This window comes from Pan paniscus, chromosome 16 (genome assembly GCF_029289425.2).
Source record: "Pan paniscus chromosome 16, NHGRI_mPanPan1-v2.0_pri, whole genome shotgun sequence".
In the NCBI taxonomy this organism is placed as follows: Eukaryota; Metazoa; Chordata; class Mammalia; order Primates; family Hominidae; genus Pan; species Pan paniscus.
In genome coordinates, this window is record NC_073265.2 from 31068870 (window position 1) to 31089591 (window position 20722).

General features: G+C 57.5%; 2 protein-coding genes across 10 annotated transcripts in view; one reads left to right on the forward strand and one right to left on the reverse strand.

The window, feature by feature from the left end:
• Positions 1–52: 52 nt before the first annotated feature.
• On the forward strand, positions 53–20193 carry LOC129393987 (bifunctional peptidase and (3S)-lysyl hydroxylase JMJD7). Of its 9 annotated transcripts, none has more exons than XM_055098667.2 (25): positions 53–188; positions 6775–6928; positions 7013–7258; positions 7623–7679; positions 8183–8278; positions 8510–8586; positions 12205–12277; positions 12571–12707; positions 12821–12952; positions 13104–13144; positions 13280–13322; positions 13567–13621; positions 13869–13999; positions 14243–14326; positions 14604–14641; positions 15729–15864; positions 16524–16660; positions 16895–17117; positions 17250–17367; positions 17684–17821; positions 17989–18093; positions 18248–18427; positions 18714–18880; positions 19381–19567; positions 19675–20193. In XM_055098667.2, exons 2-25 carry the CDS (start codon positions 6877–6879, stop codon positions 19902–19904), a joined length of 2883 nt encoding a protein of 960 aa, XP_054954642.1. In that variant the 5' UTR covers positions 53–188; positions 6775–6876; the 3' UTR covers positions 19905–20193. The 9 variants fall into 9 exon arrangements, with proteins under 9 accessions (XP_054954642.1, XP_054954648.1, XP_054954639.1 ...); XM_055098664.2 differs by having other exon boundaries at positions 104–188; positions 7005–7258; XM_055098665.3 differs by having other exon boundaries at positions 104–188; positions 7005–7258; positions 19693–20193.
• SPTBN5 (spectrin beta, non-erythrocytic 5) overlaps positions 20185–20722 on the reverse strand; it is a 46134-nt gene continuing 45596 nt past the window's right edge. Inside the window, exon 67 of the mRNA XM_055098674.2 lies at positions 20185–20657. Coding sequence (XP_054954649.2) covers positions 20645–20657 — 13 coding nt within the window. The 3' untranslated portion in view covers positions 20185–20644. The remainder of the gene's footprint in view (positions 20658–20722) is intronic.

A 20722-nucleotide genomic window follows, 5' to 3' on the forward strand; every position in this document is an offset into this window, starting at 1 on the left:
GGGCGGGGTGCTGGGGGTGTGGCCTGCGGCGGGTGCCTCTGGGAGGGCGGGGCGAGGGTCTGGGGGTGTGGCCTGCGGCGGGGCGTCGGGGAAAGGCGGGGTCTCGGCCGGCGCTGACGCAGCCATGGCGGAGGCGGCTTTGGAAGCCGTGCGGAGCGAGTTACGAGAATTCCCGGCCGCTGCAAGGGGTGAGTGGCTCTCCCACAGGCTGCGGCGATTTCCGAACACGGGAGGGGCCCTGGGATGCCGCTGACCCCGGGGGCTCGGAACCTCGTGTGTGCGACTGCCCTGAGGCCCCGCTCGGGTTGCTCTTCTGTGGCAACCTGCTTCCCTTCTCTCGTGTTCGCGCGCTCCCGCGGCTTCCTGGGTGATTCTGTTCACGTCATTCCCAAGGCCCGGTGCCGTCTTGACCGTGGTCGCGGCGAAGCCCTGTGTTTCCTACAGTCTTGAGCAGCTTGCTGTTACCCTTGTTGAAAGCTCATCGAAGGCACACAGGTGGTGGTCGGATTCCTCCCCCACGTGCCCCACCTCCGACCTCAACTCCCTTGTCGCACTTTGGGAGGATTGCAGGCTGACCAAATGGTCCCTGGCTCTTCCCCTGCTTGGTTTTTATTCCTTTTCTTTCTTTCTCTCTTCCCTCCTTCCTTCTTTTTTCTATTTTTAAATGATTTCTTACCACTGAACAGCAACACAGGCTCATGTGTATGTGATGGGTATGTAATATACAATGGTACGCAATGTAAATGAAGCAAGGTTCCCTCCCAGCCCCAGTTTGCATTCTTACAGAAAGATTGTTTATATCCGTGCACACACGACTTTTTACCCTTTTTTTGTACAAATAGTAGCCTGCTAAACACACTCTTCTGCACCGTGTATCTTGGAGATCATTTCACATTCCTCTACCTCAGTCTTTTTCACGTCTGTGTGCTAGTGCTGTATTCACTTAGTCATTTAGGTCATATCCAATCCGTTGTTTTCAATAATGCTGCAACGAATACTTTGAGGATTGATTTAACAAATACTTATTCAGCATCTCTGTGTGCCAGGCTCTGTTCAGTGTGTTTGAGATACATCACTGAACAAAACAAATCTGTCTTTTACAGTCTATGGCCTGTTACATTCTAAGTGAGAAGGTGGACAATTAACCACAGGTGTACTGAATGAGTACATTGTAGAGTAGAAGAAGTAGGTTAGAAGGTAAGTGCAGGCAAAGCCCTCTGTGGGAGTGTGCCTGATGTGTTTAGGAAACAGTGAAGAAGCCAGTCTGCAGGAGCAGCGTCTTCTGCACATGTGTGAGTATGTTTGTTGGTTAAATTCTTTATATTTTTTGAGACAGGGTCTTATTCTGTCACACAGGCTGGAGTGCAGTGGCACGATCATAGCTCGCTGCACCTCGACCTCCCAGGTTCAAGAGATCCTCCTGCTTCAGCACCTGGGAGTAGCTGAGACTACAGGCATGCGCCACCACGCCTGGCTAATTTTTTTGAATTTTAATAGAGACAAAGCTGGTCTCAGATTCCTCAAACAATCCTTCCACCTCAGCATTCCAAAGTTTTGGAACGCCATGGAACACATAAGCCACCGCTCCCGGCCTTGTTAAATTCTTAGCAGAGTTATGGGGTCAAAGCAATTGTTTGGATCCCTTTTGAAATTTTCTCACTTGGAAGCCCCAGGAGAGGAAAGCAGCCATTCTCTAAAGGAAATGGTGAGCAAGTAAAATAAATCCCTAATTGCAGAAGTCCAAAGGGTGAAAAAATGGCAGTTTCCATGTATTTTCAGAATCCCAGGCTGTGTGCAGTACTCACGCCTGTAATCCTAGCACTTCAGGAGACCAAGGTGGGAGGCATCTCTTGAGGCCAGGAATTCAAGACCAGCGTGGGCAACACAGTGAGACACCATCGTGTGGTGGCATGTGCCTGTAGTCCCACCTCCTGAGGCAAGAGGATTGTTTGAGTCCAGTAGTTTTGATGACAGTGGCGGGCAGTTTGAAGCAGATGCTGTCATCATGCTGGCTGCAGTGGGGAGGCACAAGTCGGGCAGCAGAAGCGGCTCTGGGAGCAGCAGTGGTGGTAGTGAGTCCCCTGTTCCCTGCATCCCCGAGGCAGCCGACTGCACCACCCCCACCCTCACATGGCTGGGCAGGACCTGCTCCTAAGCCCAGACCCTCTGCTGCAGCCTGAACCTCACTCCCTGCCACATCCCAGAAGCCTGCGAGCACCCTGCCAAAGGTGCAACTGGGACTTGTAGGGACTTGTACTTGTGAGTACAAAAATACTCACACATGTGCACAAAGACCCTGCTCCTGCAAACTGGCTTCTTCACTGTTTCCGGAACACAGGACTACTAGGCTCATTTGTTTGGGGTGGTCAGAGCTGCCATGCCATACGTACCTTGCCCGCCGCCGCTGTGGGGAAAATGCGAAGAGGAGAGGCAGCTGGGGCCACATGTTCCACAGAGCTGGCGGGAACTGGGGACAAGTGGGAGCCCCACCCCTTCCAAGTTGGTGGAGTGGGAGCTCCCTAGGCGCAATTACAGCCACCCAAGCCAGGTCTGCAACTCAGGCACCCCTGTGCTCTTGGGAGCCAGGAGCAGGCAGGAGCCCCACCCTCCTAGATGCAGCTGCAGCCTCCCAAGCTGCAGCTGTGGACCCAGGCATGTCTGCACTTTTGGGGACCCAGGAAGGCCCCTTCCTGCTGCCGCAGGCTTGGAAGTGCCTGATCCTGCTGTCTGGCTTCTCCCCACTGTCAGCACCTGATCAGATCATGGAGCAAAGTTGAGGCCGAGCCTGGGTGCTATTGCAGTGCTGACACACCAGCCCCCTGCCTCCTTGGCCCCCTCTGGCCTTTGGGTGCCAACGAGCATGGGAGGGAGGCCAAGAGGGGCTGAGGGCAGCTCAGTGCTGGCCTGCAGGCACCCCTTGGCACAAACAGCTTGGGTGCCGTGAATGGTGGCAAGAGGCAGACAGGTTCCTGGGTGGAAGGTGGCGGGTCCCGGTGAAGCCCGACCTTCAAGCCAGCGAAGGCCTGAAGCCTGGGGGCTGGGCTGCCGGTTCCATGGACCGGAATGGGAACTTTTGGTGCTTTTTCCGGCCCACCCATGGCTGCCCATGGACCAATAGGCATGTACGTCCTCCCCTGTGAGACCCATAAAAAGCCCCTGACTCAGCCAGACCAGAAGAGACGATGGGACGACCAGCTGCGGGGAGGAGCTACCCTCTCTGCTGAGAGCTGGAGAGATGACAGGACAACCAGCCCACAGAGAGGAGCTACTCTAGCCAGGGAAGCAAGCAGGCATGCCAGCTCTTTCTTTTCCAGTATTCCTGGGCCCAGTGGGGTCTTCTCACTCAGTTACAATATTTGATCTAAGAACATTCACTTTCCAACTGATCAGAAAATAAAGGTGACTGGCATGGTGTGGCCGTGAGAGATGCAGTGTGACCTCAGAGGTGAACATCAGTGCTGGGACCATTTGGAGCAGGATGTGGTAACCACCAAATGGAAACCACGGCCTTTTGGCTCGACCTAGAGCATGAATGTAGCAAAGCCAAGCCCTGTACACTTTATAAAAACCAGCAGAAAGACACTCCTGTCTGAGTGAGCAGCTGGAACAAAGCTCTGCTGAGCTGAACACTCAACAGGACTACCTGCCTGCAGAGAGAGGAGCTATCCTCTTTGCTGAGAGCTGAACACTCGTTGGGACACCCTGGCTGCGGAGAGGAGCTGCCCACTGTGGGTCTCCTCTGAGCTATTCTATGGCTCAGTAAAGCTCCTCTTTGTCTTGTTTATCCTCTGCTTGTCTGTGTGTACCTCATTCTTCCTGGATGCAGGACAAGAATTGGGACCTGCTGAGTGGCGGGGCTAAAAGAGCTGTAACATGAAGAGGGCTGAACCATGCGTCTTGCTCGCCACATTGTGGGTGACCAGAAGGAAAGAGCTGCGGCCCTTTGGGGAGTCCAGACCCAGGAGCTCCCCAAGCTGGGGTTCTGACACCCTCTTTAGGGCTCTGCGGTTCCTGGTATCTGCAAGCTTCCAGGCACCACCATGCTTCCCAGTGTCAGCTGTGGAAGCTGCTTATGGTACACCTGGTCTAGCTGCAGCCTTGCAGGAAACCAGCGCCTGTGTTGGCACCTGAAGCTGCCTGCCCCACCGCAGCCCACATGCCTAGCTGTGCGCAGTGGCCAAACCCCACACTCATTCGCTCACACACCCCTCGCTGCCCCACTCGCCCTTGGCAGGTGTGGGATCCAGGCCGGTAGCATGAGCTGAGCACAGCCTACAGGGCCAAGTGGGCCCAATGGGCCTGAGCAAAACAGGCAAAGGCATCACTGGCCACAGAGGTTTCCAGCTGGTAAAGCAACACCCCAAAGATCCCGTTGACAGTTTATGGCTGCGGTGAGCTATTATTGCGTCACTGCACTTCAGCCTGGGCAACAGAGCAAGACCCTGTCTCTTAATCTCAGCGAGTACAACAGGAAGATGTACTGAGCCCCAGACCACCCCGTCTCTCAAGGTGATTGCTTGGATGGGCTGGCGTGACTGGGAAGGCCTTTGCCACTTTGCTCTCTCCTGGATTCCATATCTACTGGATGGGTGCCATCTTGCCTCTAGCCAGGGAAGCAAGCAGGCACACCAACTCTTTCCTTTCCAGTATTCCTGGGCCCAGTGGGGTCTTCTCACTCAGTTACAATATTTGATCTAAGAACATTCACTTTCCAACTGATCAGAAAGTAAAGGTGACTGGCATGGTGTTGCTGTGAGAGGTGCAGCGTAACCTCAGAGGTGAACATCAGTGCTGGGACCATTTGGAGCAGCATGTGGTAACCACCAAATGGGAACCACGGCCTTCTGGCTCGACCTAGAACATGAATGTAGCAAAGCGAAGCCCTGTACACTTTATAAAAACCAGCAGAAAGACACTCCAGTCTGAGTGAGCAGCTGGAACAAAGGTACCACCTGAATAGAGGGTGTGTGGCAAGCGCAGGCACGAGACAGGAAATCAGACTGGAAGAGTAGGTTGGGCCTGGTCGTGCGTGCCAAGGCAGGCGACATTCTCTAAGGAGCAGTGGTAAGCCATCGAGGCATTTGTTACTAGGGGTATGACAATATGAGATTGTATTTTCAGAAGATGACTGGGGCTATGATGATGAATGCTTTGGGAGGGAGTGGAATTAAGCCACAGAAACCAGCTAGTTCACTACTGCAACCATCCAGCCAGGATACTGGAGACTTGTATTCAACATTAGGCAAATACTTGCTGAGCACATGCTGTGTGCTAGGTACTGTTGTAGGTCCCAGGGGTGCATCAGTGAACAGACAAGTGTCTCTGCCCTTGTGGAGTTCACATTCTAGCAAGGGTGAAAGAATGATAAACAGTTTATGTAGGTGAAATATATATATATATATATATATATATATATATTTTTTTTTTTTTTTTTTTTTTTTTTATTTTTATTATTTTTTATTTTTTTATTTTTGAGTTAAAGTCTTGCTCTGTCACCCAGGCTGGAGTGCAGTGGCACGATGATAGCTCATTGCAGCCTCTACCTCTTGGACTCAAGTGATCCTCTGGCTTCAGCCTCTAGCGTAGCTAGGAGTATAGGTGCATGCCACCATGTCCAGTTAATTTTTAATTTTTTTGTAGAGATGGGGTCTCCCTACGTTGCCAAGGCTGGTCTTGACCTCCCGGCCTCAGCAATCCTCCTGCCTCTGCCTCCCAAAGTGCTGGGATTACAGACATGAGCCACCACGTCTAGCCCTAAAATATATAGCATGTCAGATGGTGATGAATGCTAACGAGAAAAAATACGGAAAGGGATATAAAGATTTGCGGCAGGGGGACAGATTATAAATTTAGAAAGTGTAGTCGGAGAAGGAAGTCTTATCAATGTGATATTTGAGTGAGGACCCAAAGGAGGTAGCTGGAATGTGGATGCCAGCGGAGGAGAGGAGACGGTGGGTTTGAGAGACATAGGAGACAGAATCAACAGCACTCAGAGCCAACCAGTAGGATGACGGGAGTGAAGGAGAAAGCTGAGTCAAAAAGATTTTGATTAGAGGTGACACAGGGCCACTGTAGACCCCTGCGCAGGCGGCACACCACGCAGCCTGCCGAAGTGTACGTGGTGGCCCTGGGTGTCTGGAGATGGTGATGCTGTTCAGCAGGACCCAAACCATAGCCGAGCCCTTCCTTTTCCTCCATTGGTGTCATCTGGTAGTTTGTCTTCCCGGGTAAGAAGGTTGTAAATTTCTTAAGATGATGATTGTGTCATCCCTGATAGCCCCAGATTAGCCAAGCCAAGTGCTGAGCACATTCCTGGTGCTCAGTAAATGTCACTGTTAAAGGGGGCTTCCCAGAGCCACACAACACCCAGAATAGCCTGTGGCCATGGGGCCTCAGCCTTACTCATTCTGGAGCTCCCAATGCCACTTCCATGGTGGCCTTTCCTGGTAGATGCTAGGAGGCTGGCCTCTCCAGGGTGGGAAGGCATAGGGTCCACTGTGCAGACACAGCCCCACAGGGGATTTGGCTTATGGGCTGGGTAGCAGCCTCTGGCCCTGTGGACGGTCAGGGCCCATGCTGGTGTGTGTGCATGATGCTTTCTGCTTTCATTTTTCCGTCTTCATCTTTCTATTACTGGTTGTCCAGGGTCCTTTGGTCACCAACGAGCATTTCCCAGTGACACAGCGCGGCCTTTCCAGGGAGGGCATCTCTTGGGCAGGGACTGGGTGCTGCAGACATCAGCCCTTCCATCCCCTGTCTTCTTCTTTCTCTCAGAGCTCTGCGTGCCTCTTGCTGTGCCCTACCTGGACAAACCCCCAACTCCGCTCCACTTCTACCGGGACTGGGTCTGCCCCAACAGGCCGTGCATCATCCGCAATGCTTTGCAGCACTGGCCGGCCCTCCAGAAGTGGTCCCTCCCCTATTTCAGGTGGGAGCTGCCCTGGGGTCAGGTGTGAGCAGTGATTACTGGCATCTGGGCATGGGCTGAGTGTCCATTCCTCTAGAGCCACAGTGGGCTCCACAGAGGTGAGTGTGGCCGTGACCCCAGATGGTTACGCGGATGCCGTGAGAGGGGATCGCTTCATGATGCCAGCTGAGCGCCGCCTGCCCCTGAGCTTCGTGCTGGATGTGCTGGAGGGCCGGGCCCAGCACCCTGGAGTCCTCTATGTGCAGAAGCAGTGCTCCAACCTGCCCACCGAGCTGCCCCAGCTGCTGCCTGATCTGGAATCCCATGTGCCCTGGGCCTCCGAAGCCCTGGGTGAGTGGAGGTGGGGTGGTCCTGGCCCTGGACAGGGAAGATATGGGAAGGAGGGGGGTCAGCCTGTTTGCCCTTAGGTGATGACCTGGCCTATGGGCTTGGTCCTGTCAGCATCTGGTGCAGCTCACTAAATACATTCCCAGGCCTTGACTTCATCATAGATGAACTGCCAAAGATTGTTGTCTTTCCTTCTGCCCCAGGGAGGGAGGACCCCTTCCCCAAGATTTCCCAACCTCTGCCTCTTCTCCCTGACCCCTTTCTTGGGATTCTTCTGTGCTCACCCAGGTTTTGGCTCTGGCATCACTGGATGGCAGCTTTCCCCAGCCTGGCCTTCCTAACTTGCTCTCTGCCTTCTGCCCTGCAGGAAAGATGCCCGATGCTGTGAACTTCTGGCTGGGGGAGGCGGCTGCGGTGACTTCTTGTAGGTGTAAGGGGAATACAAAGGTGGGGAAGGAGCAGGTTGGGGCAGAGGGAGGGAAGACGAGGCCAGGAGTGGAGGGATGGCCCTGGGTGGAGGTTGGGCTGTTCTCTAAGATTTCTTTTGGCTTCTAGAACTCGGGCACCACAGAGGGTTTCCCCTGACAGCTGAGGTCGGGGAATGGACCCATGGCATTGGGGGTGGGTGCATTGTTTCTTCTAGACCCAAAGAAACCTCCCTGAAGGCCTGCTGGGCCAGGGGGTAAGTGTAGGAGAACTTCCCCTCTTGTTGAAGAGGAGTCCAGGGCCTGGTGAGCATCAGGTCCCTGGTAGGCAGAGTTCCAGAATGCCCATCAGAGCCCCTGGCATCTCCAGCCCACTGGCTCTGTGCGTGCTTCTCTTTTGTCATAGGCCGTCTTGGGGTGCAGGGCTCTCAGCATGATGGTTTGCCTCCTCCCGTGCCCCTGCCCTCCATACCCTGCCCCCGGGCCTTCTTTCTGTTGGCAGTGCACAAGGACCACTATGAGAACCTCTACTGCGTGGTCTCAGGAGAGAAGCATTTCCTGTTCCATCCGCCCAGCGACCGGCCCTTCATCCCCTATGGTAGGGGATGTGGCCTGCAGGGAGGGGCTGGGGAACAGCTGGCCCAAGGGGGAGGGAGGCAGCAAGAGCCTGGGAGGCCAGTTCCCAGGCCTGAGGTGTGGCTGTGGCATCCCCAGTGCACCAGGGCCCCTGATCCCCTTGCCCCTGCCCAGGGCTGGCTGGGGTGGAGGAGGGTCTGGCAAGTTCCAGGCTGTTTGCAATTCCCCCACACCCTTCTCCCTTGGGCTCCAGAGCTGTACACGCCGGCAACCTACCAGCTAACTGAAGAGGGCACCTTTAAGGTGGTGGATGAAGAGGCCATGGAGAAGGTGTCTGTCCTGTTCTTGGGCTCTAGGGAGGGAGAAGGGCAGAAGCCTGGCTCTGAAGAGCAGGCACAAAAGATCTGGGGAGGTGGCACCTTGCTCTGAAAAGTCCCTAAGTCTGAGGCCTTTCAGTGCTGAGCCAAGCAGGGCCTGTGGTGTGTTGACCTTTGGAAGGGACAGAGCCTGAAGTCCTGGGGGGTCTGGGGGGCTGCTCCCTGGCATCTGATGTGTTCCCAGGTGCCCTGGATCCCACTGGACCCCTTGGCGCCAGACCTAGCACGGTACCCTAGTTACAGTCAGGCCCAGGCCCTTCACTGCACGGTGCGGGCCGGTGAGATGCTCTATCTGCCGGCTCTGTGGTTCCACCATGTCCAGCAGTCCCAGGGCTGCATCGCAGGTGAGGAGGAGTTGCCCAGGCCGCGTGGGGACAGGCCCTGCCAAGGTCCAGCAGGGCCTCTGCGGGGAGGCTTGGGAGGCTCTAGGTCAGAAGAGGGATCTTCATGCTCAGATCCCTGTTCTTCCCACAGTGAATTTCTGGTATGACATGGAATACGACCTCAAGTATAGTTACTTCCAGCTGCTCGACTCCCTCACCAAGGCTTCAGGCCTTGACTGATGGAGCACTGGTGAACACGACCAAGCACGCCTCTGGGGACGGGGCCAGCCCCTCCCTGGCCGGGTCAATTCTCGAGAGAGCCTGGAGTGTGCATGCTGGCTGCTGGCCCCGGGTCCAGCATGGCTTGAGATCAGCTTTGGAGGATCTTGGAATGTGGTCATAAGGACTCAAGGTGCCAGGCAGGTCTGGGTGAGGGTTCTCAGGAAGTTGCCACACAGGTGAGCAGAGTGGGGATCAGGTGCAGCAGCACCTCTCCCCAGCGCTGTGATGTTGGGCGAGTCACTGCGTCTCGGGCATTGGTGTCCTGTCAGTAAAGAGATAATAATGGCTGTACCTCGCAGGGCTGTTGTGGGCTTGGAGATGATGTCTATGAGGACCAGCATGGAGCTGGCACACAGGACATGTTGAATAAAAGGTAGCTGTGAGTCGTATGTCCTTTTTTTTTTTTTTTTTTTTTTAAGATGGGGTCTCGCTCTGTCACCCAGGCTGGAGTGCAGTGGTGTGATGTCAGCTCACTGCAAGCTCCGCCTCCCAGGTTCACACTATTCTGCCTCAGCCTCCCAAGTAGCTGGGACTACAGGTGCGTGCCACCATGCCCGGCTAATTTTTTTGTATTTTTAGTAGAGACGGGGTTTCACCGTGTTAGCCAGTATGGTCTTGATCTCCTGACCTCGTGATCCACCTGCCTCGGCCTCCCAAAAGTGCTGGGATTACAGGTGTGAGCCGCTGCGCCTGGCTTATGAGTCGTATGTTCTGATCCTCCCTCTTGAAGTTGCCTTCTGTGGTCTAAGGAGGGCCTGAAGGTTCAGGTAAAAACTTCAGGGTGACCTTCACTGGGGGTGAGGGCTGGATCCCAGCCTGGGCCCAAAGAGCCGTCAGCTGCCCAAGTCCCGCTGTCCATGAGAGCCACCGCAGCCCCTCCCTGGGACAAGCAAGCAGACCTGAGTCTTGTAGCTCTCTGGTCCGGACCTCTTTGGCCCAGGACCCTGAGAGCTATTCCTAGCTCTCCTATGGTTACTGTCCTCCCCCAGTTCAGGGGCAGCAGGTGGGACCTGGTGCCCTGGGGATAACCCCTGTTTCTCCCATAACAGGCACAGGCAGGAAGGGACGGAAGCCCCCGCCTCTCCTGGGGCTGTCCCTCTGAGGAAAGAGTTGGTCTCCACACGCTGACCCCCCCACAAACCATGCCCTGGAGGCAGAAGAACCCCCTGCCCCTGAGTGCCAACCCACAGGCCTCATCCCTGGCCACTCAGCACCTAGCTTTGAAGGGCTGTTTTATGTGACAGCCACTCCCCTGCCTGCCGTGAGGGGGCCTGGGTGTTCATCTCAGATTGATGGAGCCCTGCCATCAAGACTGGGCATTCCTGTCCAACAGGTGCCAGAGTTGCGAAAGGCCTGTGACAGGGAACTCCACTCTTCCCTTGGCTGCTGTTCTGGGACTCACCCCTGCTTTCCTTCTGCTCAGCCCCTGGCAGCAAGCTCTCCAGGCTGGGATTGCAGGGCTGGGTGGGGCAGGCCCAGCTGGTAAAGGCTGGCGAGTGCCACAGAGGTATCAGGAGCTCTAGTATAGGCTTAGGGTGCCTCATTTCCTGGACAGGTGGCTGGTTCAGGAGTGGGTGTGGAGCTTAGGTGGAGCAGAGGCGGCGGGTAGGAGGGACTTGGGACCAATTGGGACATCACATCCCTGGCTCTGGGTTAGAAAGCTGACAGTCCTTGATCCTGTGGCCACTGCCCCATCATTCCTGCTCCTGAGGACTCAGTCTCATGGCTGTGGTAAGGCCTGGCAGGGCCCTGGGTCCCTACTGGGACCCCTGGTCTCTACCTGGGGCCTAGTTAATATGTTTCTTATGGGAGCTGTGGTCTTCTCCAGGGGTAGGGAGGGGAGTTTATTGACCACAAGACCAGGGTAGTGGGCAGAAGCCAGGGGAGAAGGAGGCTTGGGGATGAGGGATCCGTCCTGAGTGTTTTCTGTCCTGGGAACGGGCTCCTGGCAGAGCTCCCTGGCACCATAGATTTGGGCCCTGGAGACTCAGAGGCTCCCAGCTGCCGCCCTGAGGCCCTGGAAGCAAGTGGCTCCTCCATGCTCCTCTGACTCAGTTGCCTGGAGTGTGAGGGCCCTGGGCTGACCCTGGTAGATGAGGCCCTCCAGCACTGCCCTGGACCTGGTTGCTCCCTGGGCTTGACCTGTTAGGGTCCTTGCGGAGGCAGGTGGAAGGCCGAAAGGAAGCAGTTGGCACAGGCTTCCCTGGTCCCGGTGCGCCTGCCAGGCTGCATTCCCAGAACCAGGGGCATGGGTTTGGAGGGAGCTACCGGGGGACCATCTTCAGCCTGACCTGGCAGGACCTGGAGGACATGACAGCCTGTGAGGGGTCTGAGCTAGGAGCCGCTTCCCCTGCCCAGGAGAGAGCCCATTTCCAGGATGCTCTTCTGACCGGGGTGGAGGGAGGGTACGAGAGCAGCTCAGCCTGGGGCCCAAGGCCCTGATGTGCTACTTCCCCTCCCTCGATAGCTTATGTCCCCTGCCACCCAAGACCAGCCGGAAAGCTGCTTAGCTGGGGTGTGGGCTGGGGATGTGGGGTGGAGAGCCTAGAGGATACTAGCCCGAGAAGGTGGAAGCAGGTCTGTGTGAGGCATAAATCTGGAGCCAGCCTGCCCGGGCTCCAACCCCAATTGTGGACCTCAGGCAAGTGACTGCTTCTCTGTGCCTCAGTTTCCTTGTGGAGTGGGCCATCGTAAATAGTATCTGTGCATGAGGTGGTTGTGCGATAAATGAGTTAATGTATGCAAAGCCCTTGGCCCAGAGCCGGCGCAGAGCATTGTGTAAGTGCTGGCAGGCGTCATGATGGAGATATCATGTCTCCTCTTGTTGATTCAGGATTCTGATGAGATGGAGGATGGGCCTGGGGTTCAGGATTAGGCCTTGAGGCACTGCTCCAGCCTCCTTTGTGGCCCCTGTCACCCTTGGCTTCATCAGCCCGTAGCAGGTCTCCCCTCTCCCACCTCTGCAGGCAGAGGTGTCCAGGACCTGCCTGCTCACGGTTCGTGTCCTGCAGGCCCATCGCCTACCCTCTGAGGACCTAGGTGAGTGCGCACTGCCCTGGCCCCTGTGCTGGGCTGAGGGAGGAGGAGGGTGCTGAGGAGGAGGGTGCTGTGGCTGGATTTGGTGGAGGCGGGTGGGCCGGTGGGCAGGGCCTAGAGGAGGGAGCTGACAGGAGCTTCTGGGTGGAAGGTGGCAGCTGGGGCTCTGCCTCTGGCCCCCACTTCCCCTCTCCCTCAGTCTTAACCCACATGAGGCTCTAGGTGATGGAAGGAAGTGGGTCTGGGCGGCTGGGAAGCGCTCTTGTCCACCGCTGGGCACTTGTTCCTTCCCGCAGTGACCCCCTCTGACTGCTACGTGACTCTCTGGCTGCCCACGGCCTGCAGCCACAGGCTCCAGACACGCACGGTCAAGAACAGCAGTAGCCCTGTCTGGAACCAGAGCTTTCACTTCAGGATCCACAGGCAGCTCAAGGTGGGCCAGGCATCAGCGCTGACTCTACCCACATCCTCGCCAGCCACTGCCGCTGCCCTGCTCACCTTTCTGTCCCCTCCCTCCTGCAGCCCTGTCACTCTTTTCCCCTCCAGAATGTCATGGAACTGAAAGTCTTTGACCAGGACCTGGTGACCGGAGATGACCCTGTGTTGTCAGTACTGTTTGATGCGGGGACTCTGCGGGCTGGGGAGTTCCGGCGCGAGAGCTTCTCACTGAGCCCTCAGGCAAGGCGGTGTTTCCACGGCAGCCCTAGCTGGTGTCTGGGTTGAAATCTCCACGCGCACACATGCACACACACACGCATGTCTCTCATACTCACTGACATATGTGCACTCCTTCTGACCCTTTCTAACTTACTTCTGGCTCTCTTCCCAGGGTGAGGGGCGCCTGGAAGTTGAATTTCGCCTGCAGAGTCTGTGAGTCAGGGGCCTGGGGCAGTTTGGGTGGGAGTGCCTTGTGGGAAGGACAGCACTAGTGCCTGGGGGATGCCCAGGTCTCTGTGGGGTGGGAACCTGGACTCCTGCTAAGGGGGCTCTGGGGGCTCTTTCCAGGGCTGACCATGGCGAGTGGCTCGTCAGCAATGGCGTTCTGGTGGTGAGTGTGCTAGTGCTCTGGGAGGCGGTCTGGGGTCCCCGGGACTCCCTCATGCCAGCGACTTGAGGTACAGGCCCACCGCTGCCTCAGCCTGGGGACCCTGGGATTTCAGTTTGTTAAGGGAATACAATCTCAAGGGCCCAGGTAATGAAGTGCAGACCAGCAGCAGCCAGGGTGCTGCGAGGGTGGGGGTCCCTGAATGGGGGGTGGGGTTAGTGTCTGAGGGGCTGTCTTCATGACTCAGGCCCGGGAGCTCTCCTGCTTGCACGTTCAACTGGAGGAGACAGGAGACCAGAAGTGTGAGTCCCCAACCCACTGGGACAGCCCCTGGCTCTCAGCTCTTGTCTTCCCCCTTTAAGCATTGGACAATTCTCCCTGGGGCCTGAGCTTTCCCCTTAGGCCTTCTCGGGGGACTGCGGTGGGGGATCCATCTCCACCAGACCATTTCAGTGGGGAGAGGGAGGTGCCCTCCAGGCCATGCAGCAAGATGGGTTCTGTGGGCAGAGATACCGTCCCCAGCCTCTCTGCTCTGGTTCCTGTTTCCAGCCTCAGAGCACAGAGTTCAGCTTGTGGTTCCTGGGTCCTGTGAGGGTCCGCAGGAGGCCTCTGTGGGCACTGGCACCTTCCGCTTCCACTGCCCAGCCTGCTGGGAGCAGGAGCTGAGTATTCACCTGCAGGTAGTGTGCCTCGCTCCCTCGAGGTGGGGCCCCCAGAACTTCCTCCCTCCCTCTGCACCTCCTCCCAGTCTGACCTCTGCTCCACCTGGCAGAGTGGGCACCCTGGCAGCATGTGTGGGCCCATGCTTGTCTCCCCTTCCCATCCCTCCCATACCTCTATGGCTGCCGGCGGGAGTTTGGTGAGGTCTTTGCTAGGAGTGGAAGCGTAAAGATTCTTAGGTCTCCATTCTTTGTCCCCTGCAGGATGCCCCCGAGGAGCAACTAAAGGTGCCACTGAGTGCCCTGCCCTCTGGTCAAGTGGTGAGGCTTGTCTTCCCCACGTCCCAGGTACTGGCCTCCCAGGGAAGGAAGCAAGGCGCCTGGATGGGGCTGGGACCCAGGCCACAAAGGGAGGGGCCTGCTTCCCACTTCTCCGTGGGTCACACCCTGAGCAGGTGCTGGGGCCAGGCTCTTTGGGGAGTGTCCTCTGAGCATCCCTGCTTCAGGCCTGGCGCCTGTGGAGACAGTGGCGGGGCGGGGGTGGTGCGCCGGGGATCAGGGTAAGAGGACCAGAGCTGGGTGGAGGTGGCCGACCTTTTGTGACTGGGGCCTTCACGGTTTTCAGGAGCCCCTGATGAGAGTGGAGCTGAAAAAAGAAGCAGGGTGAGAGGCCTGGCTGGGGACTGGGCAAGGCCCTGGAAAACAACCAGGGCGTGGGGCTGGAGGAGGCCTGGAGGAGTGAGGGGGAGAAACAGCCGCCCCTCATCCTCATGCTCTCTGAAGGGGCTCAGGCTTGCGCTCGGGGGGGCACGAAGTACTGGGAGGAGTACTGGGAGGAGTCTTAGCACCTATGGTCAGAGGGGTGAGTGACCGGCCCAGTGCCAGGCACCCGGGGAGCACTTGATAAATGTTTGGCTGGAAAACGCAGGGAGGCGAGGATGGAAAATGGTAACATGGTTTGGGGCGCAGAGAGGGCAGGAAAACCAAGGGAGAGAAGAGGGGAAATTGCGCCCTTTTGGGTGGAAGCTGTTATGGCTGGACCTTAAATGATCTTCATAGAGTTGTCGCCCACCCTGGCCCTCTGTCTTGAGAGAGTGGCTTCTCACCTCACAGACACAGGATTATTGGTCCTTTTCTGCCCCGCCCCCTGCCCTTTTTTTTTTTTTTTTTTTTTGAGATGGAGTCTCTCTCTGTCGCCCAGGCTGGAGTGCAATGGCGCGATCTTGGCTCACTGCAACCTCCGCCTCTGGGGTTCAAGCGATTCTCCTGCCTCAGCCTCCCGAGTAGCTGGAATTACAAGTGCCCACCACCACACCCAACTAATTTTTGTATTTTTAGTGGAGACGGGGTTTCCCCACATTGGCCAGGCTGGTCCTGGCCTCAAGTTATATGCCTGCCTCAGCCTCCCAAAGTGCTTTGAACTCCATGGGTAAGGGACAGAACACGAGACTTGGAGAGGGGGATCTATGGTATGGGGCCTGCCTGGGGGCCTGTCTGCACCTGGGACCCCAAGCAGCCTCTTTCGGCCACGGCATTCTGGGTCCTGCCAGTCTGCTTTGCTGCATTCCCAAGCATGTCCACATGGACACACTCTCCCCAGGTGTCAAACTTCAGTCTTGTGACACGGGAGTGGCATTGAGGGTTGGGGAGAAGAGGGAGGGCAGTAGGTATTACAGGTGAGGCAGACCCAGCTTTCCATTCTCTGGGGAGGGTTGAGAGCTGTCTCACAGTCTCTTCCTTCCCCGGCCAGACTGAGGGAGCTGGCCGTGCGACTGGGCTTCGGGCCCTGTGCAGAGGAGCAGGCCTTCCTGAGCAGGAGGAAGCAGGTGGTGGCCGCAGCCTTGAGGCAGGCCCTGCAGCTGGACGGAGACCTGCAGGAGGATGAGGTTTGGGGGCTGGGCTGGATGGGGTGTCCCTGGGCTTGCTTGGGCCTAGCTCCTGGTGCTGAACACTGGAGCTGCTTGTCCCCGATCTAGACCAGAGCTCGTAGCTGCCTGTCCCCACCCTGCTTCCTCTCACCTGGTGTTAGCAGGGACTTGGTACAGGCAGAGTGTTGCTTGAGGCACCTGGAGCCCGCATGGGAGCTACCTCATAGGGCTGGCTTTCCTACTCTGTTTCTTGGTTCTCAGCCTAGCCTGTCTGAGGAGGGAGACAGATATCTGGTATGAGGCCTGTTGGCCCAGGGTGCTTCAGGAGGTTCATATTAGCCTGGGCCATCTCCTGGGGGAGTGATGGCAATTTGGGAAAATTTTGAGGCGGGCCCTGGGGCTTCCAGAAAGTGAGCATCAGGCTCGGGGGCTGAGGGCAAGGAGATGAGGCTCAGAACTTGCCTGGGCCATTTTTTCCTGGAGCCCTTAGGACTGGAGGAGCTGGGCACTCAAAAGGCTGTTTCTGGCCCCCAGGGCTGACTCAGAACTGGTCCCAAGACCTGTGATCAGGCCTTAGCTGTGGGCTGGGTGGCCACTTGACCTGCTACCTCTTCTTCCTGTGACTTGGCCTTCCCCATCCCTAGGGCCTCTACAGGCCTGGCTCTCTTCTTTTCCAGATCCCAGTGGTAGCTATTATGGCCACTGGTGGTGGGATCCGGGCAATGACTTCCCTGTATGGGCAGCTGGCTGGCCTGAAGGAGCTGGGCCTCTTGGATTGCGTCTCCTACATCACCGGGGCCTCGGGCTCCACCTGGTGAGCTGGGGGCAGGCTGATGCTGGACCCTGTGTGGCAGGGGGTGCTGGTGCCAGGGTTCTCCTAGGCCTCTGAGAAAACTAGAAGGGCTGGGAGAATGAATGTGCCACGGAGAAACGTGCTCAAGGGGACCCTGGGAAGGTCCCTGCCAGGCCATTGTCCTAGAAAGCCCGGGGCACGTGGGGTCTAGACGGGGTCCTTCAGTGACAGCCCTCTGGCTTTGGCTTTTCCCAGGGCCTTGGCCAACCTTTATGAGGACCCAGAGTGGTCTCAGAAGGACCTGGCAGGGCCCACTGAGTTGCTGAAGACCCAGGTGACCAAGAACAAGCTGGGTGTGCTGGCCCCCAGCCAGCTGCAGCGGTACCGGCAGGAGCTGGCCGAGCGTGCCCGCTTGGGCTACCCAAGCTGCTTCACCAACCTGTGGGCCCTCATCAACGAGGCGCTGCTGCATGATGAGGTGCGGGGGCTGCGGCCTGGGGGCAGAGCCAGGGCAAGGGCTGGAGCTGGGGCTCGGTGCTGGACAGCAGGGTGGGAAAGGCCCTGGGCACCCAGGCCACTGTGGGTTTAGGTTCTACGCATCTTTCCCCAGCCCCATGATCACAAGCTCTCAGATCAACGGGAGGCCCTGAGTCATGGCCAGAACCCTCTGCCCATCTACTGTGCCCTCAACACCAAAGGGCAGAGCCTGACCACTTTTGAATTTGGGGGTGAGTGGCCCAAGAGCTGAGACCTGTGCCCTTGCAGTTGGTGGAATAAGGGGAGACAGGGCCTGTGTGCAGATTGCAGATGTCACACCCACCTCTCCTGAGCCAGGTCCCGTGCTTTCTGGAGACCGGCACCCTACCAGGGTCCCTCAGCCCTTTGGGAAGGAGGCAGGGGCCTTAGGTCCTATGCACAAAGCCCAGGCCACAAGGCCTGGGCCTCCTGGTCCTCAGCTGCCCTAAAGCAAAACCCTGGGTCGGGGTGGGGGTGTGGGTGCCTAAGGGCTCTGCACCATGAGGCTGAGGGGTGGACTCCTCACAGAGTGGTGCGAGTTCTCTCCCTACGAGGTCGGCTTCCCCAAGTACGGGGCCTTCATCCCCTCTGAGCTCTTTGGCTCCGAGTTCTTTATGGGGCAGCTGATGAAGAGGCTTCCTGAGTCCCGCATCTGCTTCTTAGAAGGTGAGGGGCACTGGCAGGCTGGGGAAGCTGGGCCGAGCAGGGAAAATGGGTCCTGGGTGAGAGGGCAGCCTCGGTCAGAAGAGTTTCCTGGGCCAGGACTGGCCATGGGGAAGGGTAGGGTTGGGACAAGAGTCGGGGGCCCTCTTCCCTCACGGCCGCTCTTTCAGGTATCTGGAGCAACCTGTATGCAGCCAACCTCCAGGACAGCTTATACTGGGCCTCAGAGCCCAGCCAGTTCTGGGACCGCTGGGTCAGGAACCAGGCCAACCTGGGTAAGTGCTCCGGCCCCTTCATAAGGGTGCCAAGGGGCAGCCAGCTGGGGCTGCACCAGGGGGCGGGGGGTTCACACCTCTTCCCCCTCCAGGGTCACCACCAAGGTGGGGATAAAGGTGCAGGAGTCCCCATTTCCCCACCTTGCCTGTGTAGACAAGGAGCAGGTCCCCCTTCTGAAGATAGAAGAACCACCCTCAACAGCCGGCAGGATAGCTGAGTTTTTCACCGATCTTCTGACGTGGCGTCCACTGGCCCAGGCCACACATAATTTCCTGCGTGGCCTCCATTTCCACAAAGACTACTTTCAGCATCCTCACTTCTCCACATGGAAAGGTACCTGCTTCTCTCCAAAGTCCTCCTGTGGCCACCTGAGCCTTGAGTCCCCAGTCCAGATACCCCTCACAGTCCCCTCCCATTCTCCTGCTTTGAGCTTGATTCCCTGGACTACTTGGAACAGGGGTCTTTTTCTCCTTGTCTTGGGGACCCAGGGCCCACCTGCAGGGCTGTGGGGGTGTTGGTTCAGCAGGAGAGCAGGGACCAGAGGCCAGAGTCTCTCCTTCCAGCAGGAATCTGGTACCCTTGGTATCTGTGACAATTGCTGCTCTCCCCAACCTTCCAGCTACCACTCTGGATGGGCTCCCCAACCAGCTGACACCCTCGGAGCCCCACCTGTGCCTGCTGGATGTTGGCTACCTCATCAATACCAGCTGCCTGCCCCTCCTGCAGCCCACTCGGGACGTGGACCTCATCCTGTCATTGGACTACAACCTCCACGGAGCCTTCCAGGTTGGGAAGGGTGGGCAGCCCACCAGGGAGGCGGTGGGTGGCCCCTGTCCCCTGAAGAGAGGGGCTTTGGAGTCCAGTGTCTGGTTCAGCTTCCTTTAGGAGCTGTGATTGGGACACTGGAATCTTAATTTGCCACCAGAGGAGCTCATTCTTTTCCGGAAGTTGGGAAGCTGGCGAGGTTCTCCTGGTATCTTATAGCTGGGTCCCCTTTACTGACCTGCGAGGTGTGGTCCTGGGCCTCTGGGCCCACCTGCTGAGTCTGCTTTGGCTCCCAGTGTCAGAACTGGAATGCTGGGAGTAACCCGGCTCCGTCTAGCCCCAGAGGAGCTGCCACTGAGGCCTGTCAGGTGTGGAGAGTTTTTTCCAACGACTGGTTTCATAGGCCCCACTGGAGACCGTTTTGGCATTTGAGCCCCAGGTCCTGTGCATCTTACCTCAGCCCCAGTGTTGAGGATGCCAGGGGCCCTGTCCCTCTGAAGCCCCTTCTGCCTGCCCTGCAGCAGTTGCAGCTCCTGGGCCGGTTCTGCCAGGAGCAGGGGATCCCGTTCCCACCCATCTCGCCCAGCCCCGAAGAGCAGCTCCAGCCTCGGGAGTGCCACACCTTCTCCGACCCCACCTGCCCCGGAGCCCCTGCGGTGCTGCACTTTCCTCTGGTCAGCGACTCCTTCCGGGAGTACTCGGCCCCGGGTGAGCTGCTGTTCACCTCCCCATCCTGCTGCCCCAGTCCCCCACACCTCCTCCGTCCCCTGTGCCTCTCCAAACCCGTCTTCCCCACAACGTGTTCCCCATGCCAGGCTGCACTCTCTCCACAGGGGTCCGGCGGACACCCGAGGAGGCGGCAGCTGGGGAGGTGAACCTGTCTTCATCGGACTCTCCCTACCACTACACGAAGGTGACCTACAGCCAGGAGGACGTGGACAAGCTGCTGCACCTGACACATTACAATGTCTGCAACAACCAAGAGCAGCTGCTGGAGGCTCTGCGCCAGGCAGTGCAGCGGAGGCGGCAGCGCAGGCCCCACTGACGGCCGGGGCCCCTGCCATCCCTAACTCTCATTCATTCCCTGGCTGCTGAGTTGCAGGTGGGAACTGTCATCACGCAGTGCTTCAGAGCCTCGGGCTCAGGTGGCACTGTCCCAGGGTCCAGGCTGAGGGCTGGGAGCTCCCTTGCGCCTTAGGAGTTTGCAGTGGGGTAAGGAGGCCAAGCCCATTTGTGTAATCACCCAAAACCCCCCGGCCTGTGCCTGTTTTCCCTTCTGCGCTACCTTGAGTAGTTGGAGCACTTGGATACATTACAGACTCATACAAATGTGAGGCGCTGAGGCCATCTGTTATTACTGCTGAGAAGGGCCATGTCATTCTAGGCTCTTGGCTGTACATGGCAAGGGCTGGTACAGAGCTCGCTCATCAGTGTTCTTCCTCTGAAGAGCACATTCTCTGCACACATCTGCGTCTACCTGTGCTCAGAGTCACCCCTTCCAAGCAAGGAGGAGGCCACATGGGCCTGGGGTAGCCCTGGCCTTGCCCACCTGCTCTGCGGTAACACGTCTCCTCTTCACCCAGACAGGAATGCAGGGGGAGGCCAGGCAATGGCTGTTTCCTGCCACAGGGTAGGACCCATCTAACCAGAAGGAACTGTCTATTCCAGAAGCTGGGCCTGGGGAACTGGGTTGAAGCAGCCACGGGAAGGAGCCCTTTTGCCTGTAGCTGAGTCTCATTCTGGTCCCTTAGCTGTGTCCTCGCTTGTGTTGCACTGGGGTTCACCTCAGGGATCAGACCTGTTGGGAAAACGGAATGAATTTAGTAGGGTATGGCCACCCCAGAATCTTCTCCAAACAAACAC